General features: G+C 64.4%; 12 protein-coding genes across 13 annotated transcripts; 4 read left to right on the plus strand and 8 right to left on the minus strand.

Annotated features, from left to right (window-relative positions):
* Positions 1 to 12: 12 nt before the first annotated feature.
* LOC62_05G006832 (uncharacterized protein) lies at positions 13 to 844 on the plus strand (the record flags this gene model as incomplete). Its single annotated transcript, XM_062773345.1, has 2 exons — positions 13 to 69; positions 125 to 844. 2 exons carry the CDS (start codon positions 13 to 15, stop codon positions 842 to 844), a joined length of 777 nt encoding a protein of 258 aa, XP_062629329.1.
* On the minus strand, positions 789 to 2,803 carry LOC62_05G006833 (uncharacterized protein). Its single transcript, XM_062773346.1, has 6 exons — positions 2,426 to 2,803; positions 2,193 to 2,227; positions 1,742 to 1,831; positions 1,354 to 1,472; positions 1,169 to 1,299; positions 789 to 1,070 (listed from the first exon to the last, which is right to left on the minus strand). The coding sequence occupies exons 1-6, from the start codon at positions 2,517 to 2,519 to the stop codon at positions 904 to 906; spliced, it is 636 nt and encodes a 211-aa protein (XP_062629330.1). The 5' UTR covers positions 2,520 to 2,803; the 3' UTR covers positions 789 to 903.
* Positions 2,804 to 5,581: 2,778 nt separating this feature from the next.
* B0272.3 (putative 3-hydroxyacyl-CoA dehydrogenase) lies at positions 5,582 to 7,106 on the minus strand. Its single transcript, XM_062773347.1, has 7 exons — positions 6,845 to 7,106; positions 6,654 to 6,770; positions 6,317 to 6,525; positions 6,049 to 6,210; positions 5,925 to 6,013; positions 5,708 to 5,884; positions 5,582 to 5,648 (listed from the first exon to the last, which is right to left on the minus strand). The coding sequence occupies exons 1-7, from the start codon at positions 7,063 to 7,065 to the stop codon at positions 5,628 to 5,630; spliced, it is 996 nt and encodes a 331-aa protein (XP_062629331.1). The 5' UTR covers positions 7,066 to 7,106; the 3' UTR covers positions 5,582 to 5,627.
* A 616-nt stretch (positions 7,107 to 7,722) lies between these two features.
* LOC62_05G006835 (uncharacterized protein) lies at positions 7,723 to 8,498 on the minus strand (the record flags this gene model as incomplete). Its single annotated transcript, XM_062773348.1, has 5 exons — positions 7,723 to 7,858; positions 7,939 to 8,062; positions 8,121 to 8,164; positions 8,239 to 8,389; positions 8,489 to 8,498. The coding sequence occupies 5 exons, from the start codon at positions 8,496 to 8,498 to the stop codon at positions 7,723 to 7,725; spliced, it is 465 nt and encodes a 154-aa protein (XP_062629332.1).
* A 776-nt stretch (positions 8,499 to 9,274) lies between these two features.
* On the minus strand, positions 9,275 to 9,825 carry LOC62_05G006836 (uncharacterized protein; the record flags this gene model as incomplete). Its single annotated transcript, XM_062773349.1, has 4 exons — positions 9,275 to 9,371; positions 9,419 to 9,548; positions 9,596 to 9,633; positions 9,668 to 9,825. The coding sequence occupies 4 exons, from the start codon at positions 9,823 to 9,825 to the stop codon at positions 9,275 to 9,277; spliced, it is 423 nt and encodes a 140-aa protein (XP_062629333.1).
* A 376-nt stretch (positions 9,826 to 10,201) lies between these two features.
* On the minus strand, positions 10,202 to 10,768 carry LOC62_05G006837 (uncharacterized protein; the record flags this gene model as incomplete). The annotated part of the gene is made up of 4 exons (XM_062773350.1): positions 10,202 to 10,305; positions 10,367 to 10,496; positions 10,535 to 10,572; positions 10,611 to 10,768. The coding sequence occupies 4 exons, from the start codon at positions 10,766 to 10,768 to the stop codon at positions 10,209 to 10,211; spliced, it is 423 nt and encodes a 140-aa protein (XP_062629334.1). The 3' UTR covers positions 10,202 to 10,208.
* Positions 10,769 to 11,040: 272 nt separating this feature from the next.
* Positions 11,041 to 11,725, minus strand: LOC62_05G006838 (uncharacterized protein). 2 transcript variants are annotated; one of them, XM_062773351.1, is made up of 5 exons: positions 11,706 to 11,725; positions 11,518 to 11,668; positions 11,442 to 11,479; positions 11,258 to 11,387; positions 11,041 to 11,199 (listed from the first exon to the last, which is right to left on the minus strand). In XM_062773351.1, exons 1-5 carry the CDS (start codon positions 11,713 to 11,715, stop codon positions 11,094 to 11,096), a joined length of 435 nt encoding a protein of 144 aa, XP_062629335.1. In that variant the 5' UTR covers positions 11,716 to 11,725; the 3' UTR covers positions 11,041 to 11,093. The 2 variants fall into 2 exon arrangements, with proteins under 2 accessions (XP_062629335.1, XP_062629336.1); XM_062773352.1 differs by having other exon boundaries at positions 11,258 to 11,479.
* A 175-nt stretch (positions 11,726 to 11,900) lies between these two features.
* On the minus strand, positions 11,901 to 12,463 carry LOC62_05G006839 (uncharacterized protein; the record flags this gene model as incomplete). Its single annotated transcript, XM_062773353.1, has 5 exons — positions 11,901 to 12,000; positions 12,037 to 12,160; positions 12,194 to 12,204; positions 12,264 to 12,414; positions 12,454 to 12,463. The coding sequence occupies 5 exons, from the start codon at positions 12,461 to 12,463 to the stop codon at positions 11,901 to 11,903; spliced, it is 396 nt and encodes a 131-aa protein (XP_062629337.1).
* A 153-nt stretch (positions 12,464 to 12,616) lies between these two features.
* LOC62_05G006840 (uncharacterized protein) lies at positions 12,617 to 13,184 on the plus strand. The gene is made up of 2 exons (XM_062773354.1): positions 12,617 to 12,849; positions 12,887 to 13,184. Exons 1-2 carry the CDS (start codon positions 12,701 to 12,703, stop codon positions 13,137 to 13,139), a joined length of 402 nt encoding a protein of 133 aa, XP_062629338.1. The 5' UTR covers positions 12,617 to 12,700; the 3' UTR covers positions 13,140 to 13,184.
* A 44-nt stretch (positions 13,185 to 13,228) lies between these two features.
* On the minus strand, positions 13,229 to 15,819 carry GAL4_2 (Regulatory protein GAL4). The gene is made up of 6 exons (XM_062773355.1): positions 15,675 to 15,819; positions 15,547 to 15,632; positions 14,859 to 15,496; positions 14,212 to 14,810; positions 13,615 to 14,162; positions 13,229 to 13,581 (listed from the first exon to the last, which is right to left on the minus strand). Exons 1-6 carry the CDS (start codon positions 15,780 to 15,782, stop codon positions 13,254 to 13,256), a joined length of 2,307 nt encoding a protein of 768 aa, XP_062629339.1. The 5' UTR covers positions 15,783 to 15,819; the 3' UTR covers positions 13,229 to 13,253.
* A 167-nt stretch (positions 15,820 to 15,986) lies between these two features.
* Positions 15,987 to 16,902, plus strand: PIG8 (putative NADP-dependent mannitol dehydrogenase; the record flags this gene model as incomplete). Its single annotated transcript, XM_062773356.1, has 2 exons — positions 15,987 to 16,580; positions 16,642 to 16,902. 2 exons carry the CDS (start codon positions 15,987 to 15,989, stop codon positions 16,900 to 16,902), a joined length of 855 nt encoding a protein of 284 aa, XP_062629340.1.
* A 1,113-nt stretch (positions 16,903 to 18,015) lies between these two features.
* plcA_1 (1-phosphatidylinositol phosphodiesterase) lies at positions 18,016 to 19,844 on the plus strand. The gene is made up of 3 exons (XM_062773357.1): positions 18,016 to 18,466; positions 18,751 to 18,852; positions 18,987 to 19,844. The coding sequence occupies exons 1-3, from the start codon at positions 18,094 to 18,096 to the stop codon at positions 19,784 to 19,786; spliced, it is 1,275 nt and encodes a 424-aa protein (XP_062629341.1). The 5' UTR covers positions 18,016 to 18,093; the 3' UTR covers positions 19,787 to 19,844.
* The last annotated feature ends 236 nt before the right edge of the window (positions 19,845 to 20,080 follow it).

Genomic DNA, 20,080 nt, shown 5'->3' on the forward strand with positions numbered 1-20,080 from the left:
CGCACTCCCCCCATGGGCCCCAGGCGCTCCTCTGCTCCCTACGCGCCCCGCACGATCTCCGGCGGCAGTGTTATCTGCAGGGAAGCAGAGTAGCTTGGCACCGGCGCGCCGCGGCGGCGATCAGACAGACTGGTTATCATATCATTATCGCTATCGAGGAGTCGGTGGCGTCGTCGTGGCGGCTTTCGTTCGGGGCTTGTTCGCTTGCGAGATTGCTCATGTGCTGCTGCTCGTGCTGCTGCTTGTGCTCGTGCTCGTGCTCGTGCTCGTGCTCGTGCTCGTGCTCGTGCTCGTGCTCGTGCTCGTGCTCGTGCTCGTGCTCGTGCTCGTGCTCGTGCTCGTGCTCGTGCTCGTGCTCGTGCTCGTGCTCGTGCTCGTGCTCGTGCTCGTGCTCGTGCTCGTGCTCGTGCTCGTGCTCGTGCTCGTGCTCGTGCTCGTGCTCGTGCTCGTGCTCGTGCTCGTGCTCGTGCTCGTGCTCGTGCTCGTGCTCGTGCTCGTGCTCGTGCTCGTGCTCGTGCTCGTGCTCGTGCTCGTGCTCGTGCTCGTGCTCGTGCTCGTGCTCGTGCTCGTGCTCGTGCTCGTGCTCGTGCTCGTGCTCGTGCTCGTGCTCGTGCTCGTGCTCGTGCTCGTGCTCGTGCTCGTGCTCGTGCTCGTGCTCGTGCTCGTGCTCGTGCTCGTGCTCGTGCTCGTGCTCGTGCTCGTGCTCGTGCTCGTGCTCGTGCTCGTGCTCGTGCTCGTGCTCGTGCTCGTGCTCGTGCTCGCGCTCCGCGCTCCGCACTCGCACACCCTCAAAACCATATTCTGGCTGCATTATGACACTACGATAGCTATCGTACACGAATGAGCAGAGCCTCGTTGTCTGCCAACGTGGTAGGATACTACCCAAAGACTACACTACACCGCCTAGTGCTCGAGGTGGTTGCCGTTCTGAGGCTTCTCAGTGACGACGCGGTCGGTGCCGTCGCCCTCCAACACGCCCTGGCGCTCGAGCTTGCGGTAGTGGAGGCCGGTGAGGATGACGAGGATGAGGTTGATAAAGACGAAGCCGAAGCAGATCCAGGCGCAGATGACTGGGGTGGGGGTTAGTGAAAGCAAGGTGGGCGGGCGAGGGACGGGACGCGGCGGCATGCACACGACAGCCGCCTCCATAGCCAGTAGCCACACTCACGAGCAGGGAAGCAGCGGTAGTCCTTGTAGGCAAGCGAGTAGCCGAGGTTCTTGACAATGCCCTGGACGACCGACTCGGGGATACCGGCCATGGTCACCTTGCCCTGGTGGTGGAGAATGATGATGGTGCCGCTGTGGTGTGTTAGCGGGTGGGGTGGTGCACGCTCGACTCTGCGCAATACTCACGCAATGCAGCCGCCGAGGAGGGCGAGGGCCGAGAAGGCGAGGAGGAACTCGTTGAAGAAACGAATGGCGTTGGACTGGCGCTTGCGCTTCTCGCGCCAGAGGATGAACTCGGAGAAGAACTGGGCGGGGGGTGGTCAGCGACGGTGTCGGTGTGCCTAGAGGGACGAGAGGAACAGCGAGCGTCATGTAGCCGTAGCCAGCCAGCCAGCCAGGCCCGCCGAGATCCTTCCGGAAGCGGAGGCGTGGCGGCAGACCATGCTGTCGACGACCAACGCATGCACCGTGGTGGTGGTTAATGCCACAACACATGGTTTGACGTGACGCTTTGGGTGGACGATGGCTGGCTGGCGGGACGCTTGCGGGAAGCAGCCTTCCAAAAAACACTCACGGCAACAAGGACGGCAAAGCCAGCGGCGCCGGCGAATGTGCCAGTGACGCCGATGACATCGGTCGCGACGAGCTTGGCCGAAAGGCTCTTCTGCGGGGGGTGTTAGCGACGAGTACAGCAATGGCGAGGGAGGGAGGGAGGTGGTGGAGCCATGGCAAACATCACATCATGGCCGACAAACTAGCGGCCCTGGCATGGCCACTGGCCGAGTTGTGCACCCACGCGCCGTAGCGTGTGCCCAGACGAGCATCATCCAGCGACGCGAGGGCATCGGGTCGCATGCAGACGGTATGCAGCAGCAGTCACGGGGACGCAGAACAATGGTGGCCCTCTGCCCGCTGGCTGGGAGGCACGACCCGCTGCTCATCCCGAACGAGGCGGGCCAAGCCAACGCCGCGCAATTTGCGGCGGCGGCCAAGACAACAAGGAGCGGCAAAGAAGCATTACTTACAGCGAGCTTCCTCTTCTGCTGGAGCTGCACGAGCGCTGAGAGACGGGGTCAGCATGGGCCGCGGGGCAACATGTGGTGTCGGCGGCGGCGGCGTGTGGAGCGGGCAGCAGCGTGTGATGCCATGATGTCTTGTGCGTGGGTGGTGCACACTCGGGACGTAGTAGATGCCCCGCAGCAACACCCACGCACAGACTGTACCCACCCCACACGCGACCGCACAGACAACTACTCACCCGAGCCGGAGAGGCCGGCGACGGCGACGGCGAGCGCGCCGGCCGTGAGGATGAAGAGGGTGCGCGCGAAGAGGAGGCTGCGGAGGTAGCCCATGGTGATGTGTGGGTGGCTGGTCGAAGTGAAGGAAGGAGTGATGTGCTGGTGCGCCGAGTGTGTGATGGGTCGGTGGTCGGTGGCAAGGACAGGCAGGCGATGCGACGGAGCAGGAGCAAGAGCAAGCGAGAACAAGAGAGACGAGGGCGAGGGATGCGACGTCGTGGGCCTCTTAAGCAGTCGGGGTTGGGAGGGAGCGGGTTGTTGTCGTGGTCTGGCTGGGTCGCTCGCTCGACGGGTGGGCCGCAGTGTCTCGGCGTGCTGCACGTCCAGCTCCTCTGCTCTGCTGCTCCTGGAAAGGCCTTTTTTACGGGTAAGACCTGACCTGTACCCGATCAGCAGGACCGCCGAGGGACGTCTTGGCCACTGGCCACCAGCTGCTAGCATTGCTGCATGCATGCTTGCTGTCCTCGTCGAGATCCTGCTTACCTGCCTGCCTCCCGCGTGGTCCTCGTCACATGTCACGTAGGCACTCGGCCAGTGTCCAGGGATGAGTTGGTGTCCTCCCTTGGCCCTTCCGCCACTCGCCTCTTAACCCATTTAGTGCCTTGCCGTCATGATGCACGCGAGTGAGCCTAGTTGGTTGCACAGCGGCTCGGTCGGTGGTGGATGCAGTGGACTGCAAGGGAAACTGCCGAGGAGGGCAAGCAGCAGCAGCTCTGCCGGCTGAGACACACGACGCCATGTCGCTCCCCTCGTGCCCTGTAGCTTCCCCTCCCTCACCAAGGCCCTGTTCGGCCAGCGCGAGCCAGCCAGCGCGAGTCGCTCTCACTCAATGCGACATGTACACTTCGGCCAGTAGCAACAGACAGCGCGCACTGGTGCATCATTGGCGCGTCGCTTTCTTTGGGGCGGGGACTGGTGGGAGAGCGAGAACGAGCTCGCACCAGCACCAGCAAGCACCATGCACTCGCTCACTCCCACAACGACGTCCACCAGACCTCGTCTGCACCTCTCGCCAAGCACTGGTGACCAAAAAATCTTCGCATCGCATGCAAACAACGCACGCCGCGACATTGGCCAAGGCCGGCATGCAGGCAAACAGGCACAAGTCACCCTGACCACCGCGCGATCACTTGCTGCAGCAGTGAGCCCCAGACGCCACCCCGGACCCCCGGATAAGTCGGGGCAGCAGGCAGGGCCCTGGGCTGTCAGCGAGCTCTGCCTGATCTTGCTTTGCTACACGCTGGACATTGTCTTGGCCTATGGCCGCCGGCGAGGTGCACTGGGCCCCGAGGCGGCGCTGCATGCCGCTATTCCGGCTGCTGCAGGGAGGCAGGCTACTGGCCACTGTCCTAACGCGGCCAACGCACTATTAGCCTTTGCTAAGCGGGCACACTACCCATCACATCGCAGCAGCAGGCAGCGAATAGCACGCTCGTCGGCGCCATACATGCTATAGCTGCTGCGTGAGAATCAATGAGGCCTCTAGCGCGCGTTTCACGCGACGAAAACAGCAACGCGTGAGCTGGATCTGGCTCACTGGCACAGTCAGTCAGTCATGGTGGTGGTGGTGGTAGTGGTGGTGGTTGTGCTCGAGGGAGGAGCCGCCCACATCCCTCCCCCGGGCTCTGGAGGAGCGAGTAACCGGGGGCTCCCCTCATCGTCCGATCGATCGCGACGCGGCGGCGCCGGCGCAGTGTGCCCGCGAAACAAGATCACAGCAGACACCGTTGGTTGGCTCGCTAACAAGTGACAAGCGGCAGTGGGCAGAGAGCCCCGCAGCCCCGCGCACCCCGGCTACGTCTGCCGCAAGAGTGACGGGGTTGGCGGGGTTGCTCGCCGCAAGCTGCACATCATCTCCAAATGTGCGTCCACTTTGACTTCAAGTCATCAACATGGCCTCATCTGCTGCTGCGACGATCACGAAACTGTTGTATCGTTGTTCGCTTCCGTCGAGTCAGGCGGGCAACGAGGCGAGGCGAGATGGTATCGCCGTCCGCACCCGCCCGCCGCTCAATCAATGACCCCCTCTCCGCTCCGCGATCCCGAAGTGTCTTGGCAGGTATCATCGTTCTTCTCACGCCGCAATTCACGCCGCGCCGCCGCCTCCGCGCCGCCGCCGCCTCCGCCACGCCGCCCGCCCGGAGCATGCCGCGGCGGCGCTGATCTTCGTCTGCGTGCATGCATGGGCCATGTGCATGTGCATGGATCTGCCGTGGGCGTGGGCGTGTGGGCTTGGCTTGGCTTGGGCTGCTCGCCCCGCCGTCGGCATCATCGGCAGTAGCCTCCACACTGCTGCTGCGGGGTATCGCGCGCGCAAGCAAGCCGCGGCGCCCGGTGACGCCTGCGTTCTGTGTTGCCCACGTCTGTGCATCGTCGTTGGGACCCCGCGGCGTCGTCGGCTTTGACGTGGGTGGGCTCGTCTTGGCCCCACAGCACACATCATCACGCGAGGAGGGGGGGTGTCACCTGCGTGCCTGTGGGCTCTTGCTCCTCGCCTGCGTTGTGCACATTGCACCCACCTCCCACATTGCCGCACTGCACCTCACACCCCGCCCGTCAGTTGTGCACGCCTCGGTGATCATGTCAGAGGCCTCGACGCCGTGGTTATGTTGGTGCGCTTGGTGTCTTGGTGTCTTGGCACGCCTGTGGGTTGGGCGGGCGACGTCGTCGCGACGAGGCTGGTGCAGACGACGACGGCGCCAGCGCGAACCAGCGCTTCTCGCTCACACTGGCGCCGACGCCAGCGGCGATGGCGCGCAGTGTAGTTCGCGCCGCTCGACTTGCTATCCGTCGGACAGAACTGCTCGGCGATGTTGTGACACTCGTCGGGGAGGTCTATGCCACATTCACTCACGGCGCCACTAGCGCCCAGCCCACCCAGTTCACTAGCGCGCGTTTGCTCCCAACGCGTCATTCGCAGGCAATGCGTCGCAACGCGTCGTCTTTGGTCGACGCGCTGCTGCGAGGTGATCCCGCTCCCCTCGTCGGTCGGTCATGTCCAGCACCGAGCTCAGATCTGCGACAGCCGTCGTTTCCGTCGCATCGCAGCAGCACGGCCCCGAGCCACCCCCGTCGCCGTGGCGACACTAGTGCAGTGCTCCCTTCCCCGCCCCACAGGTCCGACAACAAGACGATACATGACATGCGAGATGAGCTGAACGCTTACTTCTTTCCCTTGGTGTACTGCGGCGCGTCAGCTTATCGCCCCGCGGAAGATACCCCCCACACCCCACCCCACTCACATCGTAGAAGCCCTTGCCGGCCTTGCGGCCGATCCTGCCCTCGGCGACCATCTTTTCGATGAGCGGGCTCGGCGCGACCAGGTCCTTGGGGATGAGGCCGCGGTCCGCGTACTCCCTCCAGCCCTCGGACACGAACTTTGTAATGTCGAGGCCGACCATATCGAAGAGCTCGAAGGGCTGCAAAGGTCAGCGCTGTTCTCGCCCCGGTGACACCCACGCCCATGGGGTAGCCCGCGCCGAGCTTCATCGCAATGTCAATGTCCTCGACGGTGGCGTCGCCGCGCTCGAGCATGCGCGCGGCCTCGACTGGGGGTCAGCGAGCACGCGCAGGACACACGCACGCTTGTAGGGGATAAGCAGGCGGTTGACGATGAATCCCGGCTTGTCGGGCGCGCGGACGGCCACCTTGCCGATACGCTTGGAGAGGGCAAGCAGCGCGTCGATCACCGAGTCTTCCGTCTTGGGGCCGCGGATGACCTCGACGAGCTTCATGACGGGGACGGCTGGGGGAGTCAGTGCTGCGACCATGGGAGGATTGCGCCGATCATCGGCTGGTACCACAACGCGCTGCGATGTCTTGCACTCGCGGACGCGCCGCGCCCCACTCACGCGAGAAGAAGTGCAGCCCCGCAAAGAGCTTCTGCCTAGCCTCGGGCAAGCTAGCCCCCACGTCGCCGACGAGCAGGCTCGACGTGTTGGTAGCGAAGATGGCCGACGGCTTGGCCACCTTGTCGAGCTTGGCGAACAGGTCCTGCTTGAGCTTGAGGTTCTCAATGACGGCCTCGATGACCAGGTCGGCGTCCTTGACGGCGGCGGCGCTGAGTTGGTCAGCGGCGGCGTGCGGGGGCCAGCGAAACGTGGTTGATCGATGGCCCGCGAGCGCCGGTCGGCCTGACAAGCCACACGCTCGCTCGGCCTCCAGCCTCGCTCGCTCGAAGCCACTCACGGGTCGACCGTCGTGTTAATGTTCCCCAGGACCTTCTGTACAAATCCCTCGACGTTGTCCGGCGCCTTCTTCTTGCCGACGCGCGCGACGGAGGCGGCGATGGCGTCGAGGCCGCGCCTGGGAGTGTCAGCACCAGCACATCTCCCACTCCTCCACCTCCTCTTCCTCTTCCCCCGACCGGTGGCACCTACTTCAGAGCCGCCTCGTTCACATCAGTCAGCGTGACCTTGATCCCGGCCTGCGCGGCAACCTGCGCGATCCCGCCGCCCATCAGCCCCGCGCCAAACACGGTGATGTGGTTGATCTGCCGCGCCGTGCTGCTGCCGCCGCCGCCGGCGCTGGGCGCCGCGCTGATGTGCCCCGCCACGGTGGAGAGGCGGGAGGCAGCGGTAATGTCTGCGTTGGAGGGCATTGTCGATTGATGGTGGAGAGGAAAGTTGAGTGTGAGTTGTGGTGACGAGGGCGCGGTTATTGGCGTGGTTGGGTGGGCCGGTTAACTTTACCGGCAGGTGGAGCAAAAGTCCACGTCGTACAGTGGCCAAAGTGAGCGAGCCGTCCACTTGTTTTCGTCCATTCTCTCTCTTCACGGACGCTGCTATGCGCATTAGGCATGCACGTACAGCTTCACTGACGCCGATGCTGACGCTGACGACAACTCACCGCTGCAGCGCTGACGACCGCGAGACACTTTGTCACTGCGGTGACATCATGGCCGGCGGATAACCTCGCCTCGACCGCGGCGAGAAGATCGACGGTGGACAGCGCGACAGCGGCAACGATGAAAACGGGGTACAGTGGAGTAGCTCCCCGGGGTGGTTGGGGTCGCTGTTGACACTCTCCTCGTCACCTAATCGCGAGATGCGAAGTGTTCGGCAGAGGCGAGCGTGGTATGGACTATGTTGAGTTGGGTCAGTTTTTGCCTGGCCATGGGCCACCGACTCCACCAGACTGCACGCCCGCAACATGAATACACACTGAATTCATCTCATCAATCACGCCCACATACCATCTTCCTTGGCCCCTCCCTCACTTGGTGCGTTATCCCGTGTCGCCTCGGTAGCCGTTGGGCTTAGGCGAAGCCGACGTCAAACGTCGCCTCGAGGGCGGGGATCTTGGTCTTGTCGGTCGGGATGGTACCGTCGCAGCCCTCGGGGGGAGGGGGGAGCTTGTAGTGGCCCTTGCCGTGAATGCCCTTGAGCTCGCCGCTGGGTGTGTGAGTGGTGTCATCATCCGTGCGGTGGCGTGTCACAAAGTCCAAGCCCAAGCCCAAGCCAAGGCCACTTACGTCGCGGTGTCGGAAAGAAGGTGGAGGTGGGCGTCGACAGTGTGGCCGATGTACGTGCCCGTGACGGTCCAGGCGACCGTGCCCTTCTTGCCGAGGATGGTGCCCTCGAAGAGGGCGATGCCGGCTGCGTGGGTCAGTGGGGCGTGGGGGGGAGGATGGGGCGGCGCGACGGCGCGACTCACCAAAGTGGCCGTCCTCGGGCTTGGCGCCGGCAGCCTGCTGCGCCCTGGGGCCTGTCAGTGACACTACTCACTCGCGACTCGCTGGGCTCGCTGCGCTCGCCCGCCCGCTCCTACTCACATGCTGAAGCTGCTAACGGCCGTGCCCTCGACACCGCCGCCGGCATACTCGGACTCGGTGTGCGCCGAGTGCGGGATGGGGCCGGGCGTCTTCTTGCCCGTCGCGACGGCGAGGTGGACGTAGTCGAGGACCTTGATGGTGGTCTTGACGTCTGGGGGTGTGTGTGAGTGGGGCTACAGTGGGGAGGGAAGGCGAGGAAGGCGGGGAAGGCGGCGCGGACGAGGGGGTGGAGGCAGAGGAAGAGACTCACGCTCGGTCATTGTTGTTGTTCTTGTTGTTTGGTTGGTGGTTGTAGAGTTGCGCAAAGTGCAGAAGTTGAAGTCGTGAGAGGTGATGAGAAGATGGACAAGTAGCGACAGAGAAGGGGGGTTTAAGTAGACGACGACGAGCGCGACGACGACGACGAGACGGTGCGAGCGAAGAGACGGTGCACAGCAGCGCGATCTGCACGCCGCGTCGTGTCGTCGTGGCCGTGGCCGGGGCCGGGGCCGGATGGCCGAGGGTGACGGTGACGGTGAGTGCGAGCGACGCCCAACGACCCCCTCGGCACGCCGACGCCGTGCGCCCTCGACGCCTTCTCGGTCTTGGCGCTGTATTATCAGTCACAAACCGAGGGGTTGACGTGTGGTCGCGTCATCTTTTGAGTGGAGGAATGTGGGGGTGAAACAACTGATACAGATCTGTGTGTGGCGGATATCCCGTGGCTGGCTGGTTCGGGCGCGAGTCGCCGAGGCGGGCGGGCGAGGCGACAAGGCGGTACCGTCACCCGGCGCCGTTGCGACGCCCTCGCGACAACGTGCGACACTGACGCTTGCTAGATGGCGACGTGGCGACGGCGATGATGACGCCGAGTGGGAGCGTGCGAGCAAGCTGTACGTCTTCGTGACTGGCATGCCGCCGCGCGTCGGCTCCGACACCCCGCGGCGGAATGCTGTCATACCTCTGCGAGCATGCGAGCGACAAGGGAAGCGACGACCACGACGAGCGAGCGACTAGGAAATGCATCTCCCTCGCTCTGAACCAACGACTGCTGCAGCTACGCAAACTCGACGTCAAACGTAACGACAATGCCCTCCTGCTGGCCCGGCGCGCCGACCGCGCGCCCGGTCCCCTTGATACCCTTGAGCTCGCCGCTGTGTCGTCAGCGCGGCACCGTCCTCTGCCTGCTGCGCCGACTCACGAAGCCGACGAGGGAAGGAGGACGTAGTCAGTCTCCACGAGCTCAGTGCCGTTCGGCACCTGCCCAGCGATCGTGAAGGCCACCGAGCCGGCCTTGCCGAGGATGCTGCCCGTGAAGACGGAGATGCCGTCTAGGGGTGGGGTCAGCGCGGGGCTCGACGACGGGGAGGAAACGTACGGAAGGCCTTGTCGCCGTCGTCGGGGCCGTATGCGATGCTAGTGTCAGCAGGTAGCGGTGAAGAGGACATACGTCGCGAAGTGCGTGACGGCCTTGCCCGCCATCTCGGCCCCCTTGAACTCGGCCTCGGTGGTCATCGCGCCCGGGAGGCGCGTGCTGCCGTGCTCGCTCGTGATGGTGTGGAAGGCGATACGGTCAAAGTCGAACGTGGTGGTGATGTGGGTGGGCATGGTGTGAGGGGTTGGTGGTGCTGTGAGAGTTGTGAGAAGTGAGTGACTGAGTGAGGGACAACGAAGAAGACGGTAGTGGCCAGAGGAGGCCTTTATAGCCTGCGTCGAAGGCGGTGTTAGGATGCAGCCTGCGGCCTGACTGGAGGGATCAGCTCGCCGTCGGCGGGGAGGCCGAGCTGGCCGCCGGTGTGCGTTGATCGACCTGCACGGACGGCGGTGGCTCGGCCTCGGCGACGCAACTTGCTGCCGACGATATCCACGACGCAAACCCGAGGCAAGGTGTGAGCGACATCTGGCCTCAACGACAACAGACACAGGTACCGAATCTCATTTCCTCTCGTTCCGGCCATGGTACGCTTTACTCCCCTACTATCACGCGTGCTCTACGCAAACTCGACGTTGAAGGTCGCGGGGATACCAGTACTCTTGCCCGGCGAGCACGCCGAGTGGCCGGCGCCCTTGATCCCCTTGAGCTCGCCACTGGCGCATCAGCCAACCAACCACACTTCACCCCTCCCCCTGCCCCCTTTGCGACACTCACGACGCAGACGCGCCCAGGATAACATACTCCGCCTCGACGACGTCCGACGCCTTGTCGTACCCGCCGGCAATGGTGAACGCGACGGTGCCGGCACGCCCGAGGATGGAGCCGGTGAACACGGAGATGCCGTCTGGGGGTGGCGTCAGCTTGCCTCTTGTGCTCACGCACTGAAGCTCTGGTCCGCGTCGTCGACGCCGTGATTGAAACTGGCGTCAGTGGGGAGACTGGGGGAAGGAAGACGCACGTAGTGAAGTGCGTGACTGCCTTGCCCGACATCTGCTCGCCCTTGTACCCCCCCTCGGTGGTGATCGCGCCGGGGAGCGCCTTGTTGTCGTGCTCGCTCGTGAGCTCGAGCTGCGCGATGCGCACGAGGTCGACGGTGGTCTTTATCTCGTTGGGCATGGTCGCGGAGTTGTGTTGGTATTGGGAGAGTGAAGAAAGGAATGGCAGGAGGCAAGGTCGAGTAGGCGTTGTGGACGCTGGTGCAATTGACGGGCGGTGGTTGACGGTGCAGGCGTCGCGACGCGACGCCTGCACCGTCAACCATCTCAACAACACCTCACCTCGGCCTCGGCGTTGCATCGCCCACACCACGCCTCGGAGCCGTCCCTTCCCCCAAAATGCGAAGTGCGAAGCAGCGTCACGCGGAATGCAAAGCGCACCCAGAAGCGAGCACAGCCGTGGCAGCTGCCACATTCATCCACCAGCTACGCGCTACAACCACACCCTACTTGCCCTCGTCCGCGCAGCCAATCGCAAGCGTAACCTCGGTGGTCTCGGCGCCAATCTTCATGCTGTAGCTGCCGGTACCGGCAATCGCGCTGAGCTCGCCGCTGCGGTGTGGTCAGCCAAGCCTCGTTCCATCTCGCGGCGGCCTCGGCCCCCACTCACGTCCCCGTCGACGTAATAAACTCGAGCTTGGCGCTCACGAGCATGTCCTTGTGGGTACACGTCCCGCGGGCGGCGTACGCGATGGTTCCCTTGTGGCCCAGGATCGCGCCGGTGAAGATAGCGATGCCCTCTGCGTGGAGCGTGAGCAAGCGAAGCGAGCCAGGGAGCGCGCGGGCCAACGTACCGTAACTGAGGTCGCCCGAGCCATCGCCGTGCATCGCGCTGCAGTGGGTCAGCATGAGTCAACGAGGCAGGCCTACTTGGTGAAGTGGCCCACGGCCGTGCCGTTAAACTCGTCGCCGATGAACTCGAACTCGGACGTCGCGGCGGACGGGACGGGGCCGGGGGTGAGCTTGTCCGTTGACACCTCGACGCCGACGCCGGACAGGGCCTTGAGGGTGGTCTTGATGGCTGGTGCGTTAGGGGCATAGTGGGTGGGGGTGCTCACTGCGGGGCATTGTAGAGTTGTGAGGGTTGTTGGTGGGTCAAGTGTCGACGCGACGCGTTTATATAGATGAAACGGCGAGCTCGGCGAGCCGAATCGAATCGAATCAGGTTGACGTCACTCGTCACGGCGTGGTGGCACAACAACAATCCCAGATCCACATTCCGCCCTCTCGGCCCCGATGTCGACCGCCGACTCTCACACACCGTCGACATCAGGCACGAGCGTGATCCCCCCAGTGCCGCCCTTCAAGCGGGCAACATACCGCGCCGACCCGTTCATGCCTACCAGCCCGCCGCTGCTGGGGTCAGCATGCTCGCCCGCCCAGACCCACCTCGCTGTGGCCGGCAGGAAGCGCCAGTCGGCCGTCACGACGTCGTGCGCGCAGTTGCCGGTGACGGCGTAGCTGATCTCGCCGGTGCGATCCGCGATCGCGCCGCTGAAAACGCCTATGCCAGCTGGATGTTAGTCCGGCCTAACGCCCGACGCACCAAACTCCGTGCTGCCGCTCCCGTCGGCATGGTACGCGCTTCCGTCAGCTCAGCGACCGAAGGAACACACTTCGCATAGTGGTTCACACATGTCCCGGCCACTTGGTCGCCGGCAAGCTGGAACTCGGCGCTCGACGCGCCGGGGATACTGCCGCGCGTCGCGCGGGGCGTGTGTACTTCGGCCGTGGCGGAGTAGAGCACGGCCAGGGTGGCGTGGAGGGCTGGGGCGTGAGTTGGCCGGCCTCGAGCAGGCCGCTCACTGCGGGGCATTGCGAGGAAGTGGAGAGTAGATCGGATCAGACGGGACAGCTCTTCGTCAACTCCTCGGTCAGTGCAGAGCTGCAAGATCGCAAGACCGAGATATGGAGGTCGCACGTGCAGAACTAGCAGCTCAACGTGGTCTACGGTGTAGATTATAGATGAGGGTGGTCCAGTCAACTCAAGCGTCGTGGCACAGACATAAATAACCACCGACACAACCCCGGTAGACTCACCCCGCAACCCACCATGCCCAAAGTCACAGCCACATACAAGTCCCACGGGTTCACCAACACCCCCCTACAGCTCACGCACGGCCAAGCCGCCTTGGCTGCAGGACAGATGGAGCAGACCTTCTCAGGCGACATGGACGGCTATGGGGTGTCGCACTTCACGCTGTACGCTTCCTTTCTTTTGCTTCACCACTGACGCCAGCCTCCCGCAGGACACGCACAAATCCCTCTTCGAAGGCGTCCAAGTGTTTGACGGCGTCCTCCTCGGCCGTAAGGGCACCTTCGCGTCCACCGCCCGCGGGGTCATCGTCGACGGCGTGGTGGATACCAACATGGTCATCTATGAGGGCAGCGGGACGGGCGAGCTGGCTGGTATTCGCGGGAGCGGGTCCTCGCGGGTTACGTTTGGGCAGACTGAAGGGATTCCCATGTCGTTTGAGGTCGAGTTTCAGTAGTGCAGAGGTGTCATGTGTTGAATGTGTTTGATGATGCAGTCTATGCCGTGCTCAGTCCCATTGCTACATTGTGTTCTCTCACAAGCTACATCGCGTTGGCCAACCCTACTTCCCCTAGAACCCTCCCCCACCATTCCACATCATCGCGAGCGTGTCCAGATCAGCCATGGGCAGCATGGACGGCGTGATCCCCGCGGCGTCCACCTCGCCCGACCACGTGGGGATGTGGATCAAGTCGGCCCAGTGGGCGCCGACGTGCGCGTCTGGCTGGAGAATGTCCACGATCTGGAGGTACCGCACCGCAAGGGGCTCGGCGGTGCGGATGCGCTCGAGGACTTGGCGCGCCTTGGCCACCGCTGCACGCCAAGTATCTGCCTCTGCGCTCGTCGGGTCCGTGTGGAGCGCTATCAGCGGTAGGAATGACGCGGGGAAGATGTAGTGCCTGGGGTTAGAACAGTTCAGACGCGACACTCACATCGCGTACCAGTTCTCGAAGCGAGAGCTAGTGTCGCCGGCCACGAAGAAGTCGTGTATGCTGCCGATCGTGTCCTGTGCGTTCTGGAGGCACAGCTGCGCCGACTGAAGCTCTGCTGGGTTATCGTTGTCGTCAGCGGCCGCGAGCGTGGCGAGCGGCTTGGCCGTCAGCGCGCGCTGCAGGAAGGCGCGCCGGTGGATAATGATGCGGAGGTTGGAGTAGCGCCAGAAGAGCTTGTGGCGCGCCAGGTTGAAGAAGCGGGGTGTCGTATCGGGCTTCGACGACAACTTGATGCAGTCCCCAAGCCCCTGCCACCACTGCTCGAGCTGCGAGTCGAGAAACAGCGCCTCGTTCGGCGTCGGCGGCGGGGACGCGATCGTCTTGGAGTAGATTGGCGTGCCGACGAGGAGGAAGTCGGACTGCAGCCGCAGGTTTGTGTAGATTGTCGGTTCTTCCACTGGCGCTGGCGGGGCCGTCGCGCTGGAGAGGAAGCTCGCGTCGTGGACGTTGTTGAGCATGTTGACATCGGCTTCGGCGACCGACATCATCTGGGCGTGGCGTCAGCAGCCCGTCAACCATGCGTTCGCGCGCGCTTACAACCGGCCGCCCGTACGTGATGCTCGTCCCCGCGTCGACGACCCACAGCATCCACCACACGCGGCGGCGCTGCTCGCGCTCAAACGGCGAGATGTTCCAGAACGGCAGCTCGCGGTGCAGGCCAAGCCCGATGGCCATGCGGCCCGCGAGACCGAGGTATCCGTAGCTCGTGTTTGGCTTGTTGAGCCTCTGCGCAAGGGCGGCGAGGAGCGTGAACCCTTGCACGAGGGTCAAGCTGCCCGACTCGACCTGCTCGACGGACATGGCGCGCAGCGCATGCTCCATAAAGTACCGGATGACGCTGTCGGGCTGGCTGGCGCACAGCGCGCCGTGCGCCAGCACGACATTCAGCAGCAGCTGCCACTGCGCGCGCGGCGGGTGCGGGATCAGCTGGCTCCACTGGGCGCGGAACGTCGCCTGGTGCACGATCGGGTACTGCTGGTGGTACTGAGCAAAGTAGGCATCGATGAAGCTCTCGAGTTGCGGGGGAGCCGGGGTCCATCCCTCGATTGGCCCGTCGCCGCGCGCGCCTTGCGGGATGCGCACGCCGCCAGCACATATCCGCAGGATGTGCAGCAGTGTCGCTGACGACGCGAAGCCTGCCGCCGGTGTCAGCGAAGCTGGATGCTTGATCCTCGACCACCCACCGAGATACCCCTCCCCCTCCGGATCGGTGCTCAGCGACGCCGTCCCGTCCATCTGCAGGCTGGGCTGGTACCGCTCGTTCCACTCGTACCCGTGCGCTCCGACGGGGTTGCGCTCGAGCACGTCGTACGGCCCGACGCTGTCGACCGGCAGGTGGGGTTCTGAGCCGGCGAGGCTGAACCCCGGGGACAGGCCTGTGCTGCTGGATGCCACCGCCCGGCGGGCAGTTCCAAGTCGCGGCGGGCCGGCCAAGCCGCCGTTGGAGGCCGTCGCCAGGGGTGACGACGAGGTGGCCGTGAACTGTCCAAGGGGGGACGGGCGGTCCGCCGTCACCGGCGGTGTTAGCAGAGGTGGGGCGGCACTGATGCTCGCGACGGGCTCGAGCGTGAACTCGAGCGGGAAGGTATCTGGGATGCTGCTGATGTCGTTGTCGCCTGGTGGTGTCACATCCCGAGGAGGAGGCGGCTGAAGCTCCTTGGGCTCGGCTGCGACATCGACCATAGGCGACATGGACGGCGGCGACGAGCTCGGCTCGCCACTCTTCATCTGCACTGCTTCGGCGTCGATGTTCACCCCCGGTGCGTGCACACTGAGCATGTATCGAAGCGTATCGACCTGGGCCTGGAGCTCGGAGACGAACCTGTCGCCGCCGCATCAGCCGTAGCCTTGCCCCGTCTCTGCTCAACTCACTCCTTGGTCGGCCGCACAGGCAGCAGCGAGTACGTGCACTCCTTGGCGTACCGCGTGCAGATACCGCACGGCTGCCGGCGGTCACACTTACGGTTGTCAGTCCGCGCCCCACGCCCCGCTCAGCCCACCTTGCGCTTGAGACGGTAGCACTCGACGCATGACTGCTTCAGTGGCCCGCTGGAGCTCCGCGGGGTCGACGCCGGCGTCGCGTCGCGGCGGCGGCGGGTCGCTGGCATTTGTTGTGTGTGTGTAGTGGGCGATTGAGAGCGGGCGGGGGTACCGAGATGATGGATACTCGAGCGGAGGGGAGCGGGCGGGCGGCCGCTTGCACTGGTTGGCGGTTGCGGCTGGCGGCCCGCTCGGCGTCTGCCAGCTCTGTACAAGTATAAGAGGGTACGTACGACTGCATGCATGCAGGCATAGCCCCCGTTCGAATCAGCATGGCCATCGATACCTCACCCCGTGCCAGCGACACCTCGCTCGACTACAAGGGTAAAATCGCCTTTGTGAGCGGCGGCGGCCGCGGCATCGGGCTGGCCATCACGCGCGCGCTGGCCAGCGTCGGCGCGACCGTCGTGATCACCTGGACGTCGCGCGACCCATCAGCGGAAGCGAAGCAGATCACCGCGGATACTGGGGCGGCAGTGCACGCGTACCGCTGCGCAGCGGAGGACAGCGCGCAGGTCGACGCGCTGGTCGAGCGCGTCGCCGCCGAGGTGGGGCAGGTGGACCTCGTCGTCGCCAACGCTGGCGTGTGCCTGTGGCGCGACACGATCGACATGAGCGACGATGAGCTGCGCTGGATCATGGACACCAACCTCTTCGGCCCGATATACCTCGTGCGCGCGTTCGCGCGGCACTGGCTAGGCCTGCCTGCCGCTGTCGACCCGGCGGTGCGTGCCGAGCGGCCGGCAAAGCAGAACCTCAACAAGAAGATCCTGTGCATCTCGAGCATCTCGGCCTTGGTGAACATGACGCCGCAGGTACAGATGGCGTACAATGCGTCCAAGGCGGGCGTGACGAGCGCCGTCAAGGTGGGTACGGCAGGGGAGGAGGGGGTGGAGTGGCCGGAGGGGGGTGCTGACTCTGCTCCAGTCACTCGCCGGCGAGTGGGCCCAGTACGGCATCACGATCAACGCCATCTCCCCCGGATACGTCAAGACGGACATGACGATGCACCCGCCCCCCGGGGACGGCGCGGCGTGGGTCAAGAAGTGGCGCGACATGACCCCCGTCGACCGGTTCGCCGAGCCCAGCGAGATCGGCGACCTTGTCGTGCTCCTCGGCTCTGCGCGCGCGTCGAGCTTCATGACGGGGCATGATATCGTCGTGGACGGGGGGTACACTACGTACTAACTAGTTGATGTATGTTTGGGTCGTCGGGTGTTGCGTGCCAGCACGCTTCGTGCGGTGAGCTGGGAGAGAAAGCCAAGCCTGCCGCCACTGCCACCGTACAGCCGTGTAGCCGGCCGCCTCGGGCGTGATTTCTTTTTACGTCGCGTGGAACTCGGCGGGGCGGCCACACGGGCGGCGTTGCCCTCATGACTGGGTGTCTTGGGGTGGCAATGCCACGCGCTGTGATCATTGCGAGTGGAATGAAGGAGGTGTCAGTTTACAAGCGAGCGAGCGCGCTGCCAAGTGCTTGTTGACACGTCAGCGAGGCCAGGCACATTCTTGGAACCCGACGTTTCAGTGATCGGGCAGTGAGTAGGGAGGGCCCAGACATCAGTACGGTGCTCGAGGATGATTGACCGCACTGGGTGCCTCTGACCGCGATGACTGCTGCTGCAATGGAGGTTGAAAGCACGAGCTGTAGGTGTTAGATCAGCGCCTGGGTGGTTGCCGACGCCCGCCGACAAAGGCAGCCGCGGGCCGAGAAACACGCCATGATCAGGGGAGGCGCCGAGGTGCGTGCATAGTGTGTATCTCTAGACGAGGCATGAAGCAGCGAGGCTGGCTGCATTGATCCTGATTGAGTGAATGCTGCTGCTGAATGCTTGCTTGCCTCGTTTGAGGATGAAGCCTGCCGGGAGGCATGGATTGCTGTCGCTGTTGCTCTCAACGTCATGCGGGCCCGGTAGTGTCACAATGTGCATTCGTCATTGTCATTTCATGCCGGCATGCTTCAGGTCGATTCCATTCCATTAACATCCACAGCCTCTGCTCACCTGCCTTGCCTGCACTCTGACTTTACTTTACTAACAGTCGCACTTGTTTCAGCGTTTACCGTTTCGGGGTGCTACTGCCGCCGTGCTGGCCGGCCGTGCTACTCACCTCTCTCAGCCCCCGCCCGGCCCTGGAGCCATCGAACCTGACACCCACCCATGACACCCTCACCCTCTGCTCGTCGTGATGATCCTGCCAAGACCAAGTGGGCAGCTGGGCAAGGTGCGGCCATCGCTGCCAGCGGCGTCACGACACGTTTAAATAGACCAGAGCAAGCTCCATCTCGGTGTCCATCGCCCACAACCTTGCCTGTGCAGCTGCATCCACACTCGCAACGCCTCTACTAGACTACTACTACCCCAAAACACACCCCTACGCACCATGCCAATCCGCATCATCCCCACCGGCGGCATCGAGGTCCGCGGCGCGTCCATCAACGGCGGCGACGCCCAGCTCCAGAACGACGGCAACGCACGTGTCGTCGACGACCAGGGCCAGACGGTGACTGTCCGCTTCGACCGCGGCGGCGAGGGCCAGTTCGACGTCCTCCAGCCGTCCGACGCCGAGCGCCAGCGCGGCTGGGCCCGCCTCGACACGCAGGGCAACGGCAGCGTGATCGCCTACCGCGTCGACGACAACGTCGTGCTGCTTCCCCGCCCTGACCTCGAGAACTGGCAGAGCCACCTCCCCGACGACCGCGCCCTCGCCGACCTCTCGACCCCGGGTACCCACGAGAGCGCGTCGCTCAGCGGTGGTGAGTGTGCGATGAGTTGATTGGGGAGGAGCGGGTAGGGTGTGATGCGGCGTCGAGATGCGCCGCTTGACGTCAGTGGCGGGGCGGTGGTGGCGACGGCCAGTGTGATGCGCTGGCGGATGCTCAAGCGAGCATCGACACGGCCACGACGACGCCGAGCAAGCGGAGCAGCGCCGAGAGCGAACGAGCAAGCGAGCTACCGAGTTTGCTTGCTCCACCAGCACTGTTGCCCTGCCCTGCCCACCCCGCCTCACTTCCGTCGGACTAAACTAACACCCCGCCAGGCTTCATCTCCATCTGCCACACCGAGGACGTCCGCACCCAGCTCCAGCAGGGCATCCGCTTCCTCGACATCCGTCTCAAGGTTGTCAACGGAGAGCTTCAGAGTGAGTGGGGTGAGGAGGGGGAGGTGTGAGGGGGAGGGAGGTACGGGCTGGGTCGCGCCTGCCTTTCTTCCCCGCCTCCCTAACTGGCAGGCCCCTGCCGCCGGCATCGCGTTCCCGCTGACACCCCCTTGCAGCCTACCACGGCATCCAGCCTCAGAACTCGAACCTCCGCGAGCAGATTGGCTGGGTCAACGACTTCCTCCGCGGCCACAACCGCGAGGCCGTCTTCGTCTCGATCAAGCAGGAGAACGACGACAACCCGGACTTTGGCCGCCTCGTCGAGGAGGCCTTCAAGGAGGGCGGCCTGACGCGCTGGGACGAGACCCTGCCCACGCTCGGCGAGGCGCGCGGCAAGGCCATCCTCTTCTCGCGCTACCACAAGAACGAGGACAGCCAGTACCCGAACGGCATGGGCATCCACCCGACCACGTGGCCCGACAACAATGAGGGCTTCGACTGGGACTGCAACGGCACGCCGTTCCGCACGCAGGACGTGTACGACACGGGCGACATTGGCACCAAGACCAACATTCTCATCCGCCACATCGAGTCGACGACCGACCCCCGCGGCAACGGCCTCGGCAACAACCACCCCTTCACGCTGTCGTTTGCGACCGCCGCCAAGTTCCCCCAGAGCCCGCCCCAGTGGATGGCGAGCGGCTCGGGCTCGGGCATGGGCGTGAGCAAGGTGCTTGGTAACCTGACCAGCCTGTTCGGCGGCGGCGGTGGCGGTGGTGGTGACAACGGCGGCGGCAATGCCGGCCCCCAGGGCGGCGTCAACTCGCGCCTCGCGTACTGGCTCCTCCAGCGCGCGGCCGAGGGCAAGCGCCCCCGCGCGACCATCATGCTCGACTTTTACCGCGAGACGGGCGGCGGCGATGCCGGTATCTCTGAGCTGATCGCCGCGCTCAACTACATCAACACGAACGAGTAGGAGTAGACACGTGGTTGCGTGGTGATAGCAGATCTGAAGAAGTAAACTTTGTGTATGGACCTTTCTTGTGCCCATGTCCCGATTCGTGATTATAGTAGTTGCCGCGGTCGTGAGGGCTGGGCCTTCGCTGCATACTGCGCACATTCCTCGCCGTGTCCTGCGCCGCCCAGCTGCTCCAGTCAGTCGTACATGGCCGCCGCGGTGCAGTCCCCGCTGTTGTTCGGTCGTTCACACGCCGGCGCCAGTGCCAGCGCCATCGAATGCCGCCACGAATGCCAAGCCCTTCGACAATCC

This window comes from Vanrija pseudolonga, chromosome 5 (assembly GCF_020906515.1).
Source record: "Vanrija pseudolonga chromosome 5, complete sequence".
NCBI classification, from domain to species: Eukaryota; Fungi; Basidiomycota; class Tremellomycetes; order Trichosporonales; family Trichosporonaceae; genus Vanrija; species Vanrija pseudolonga.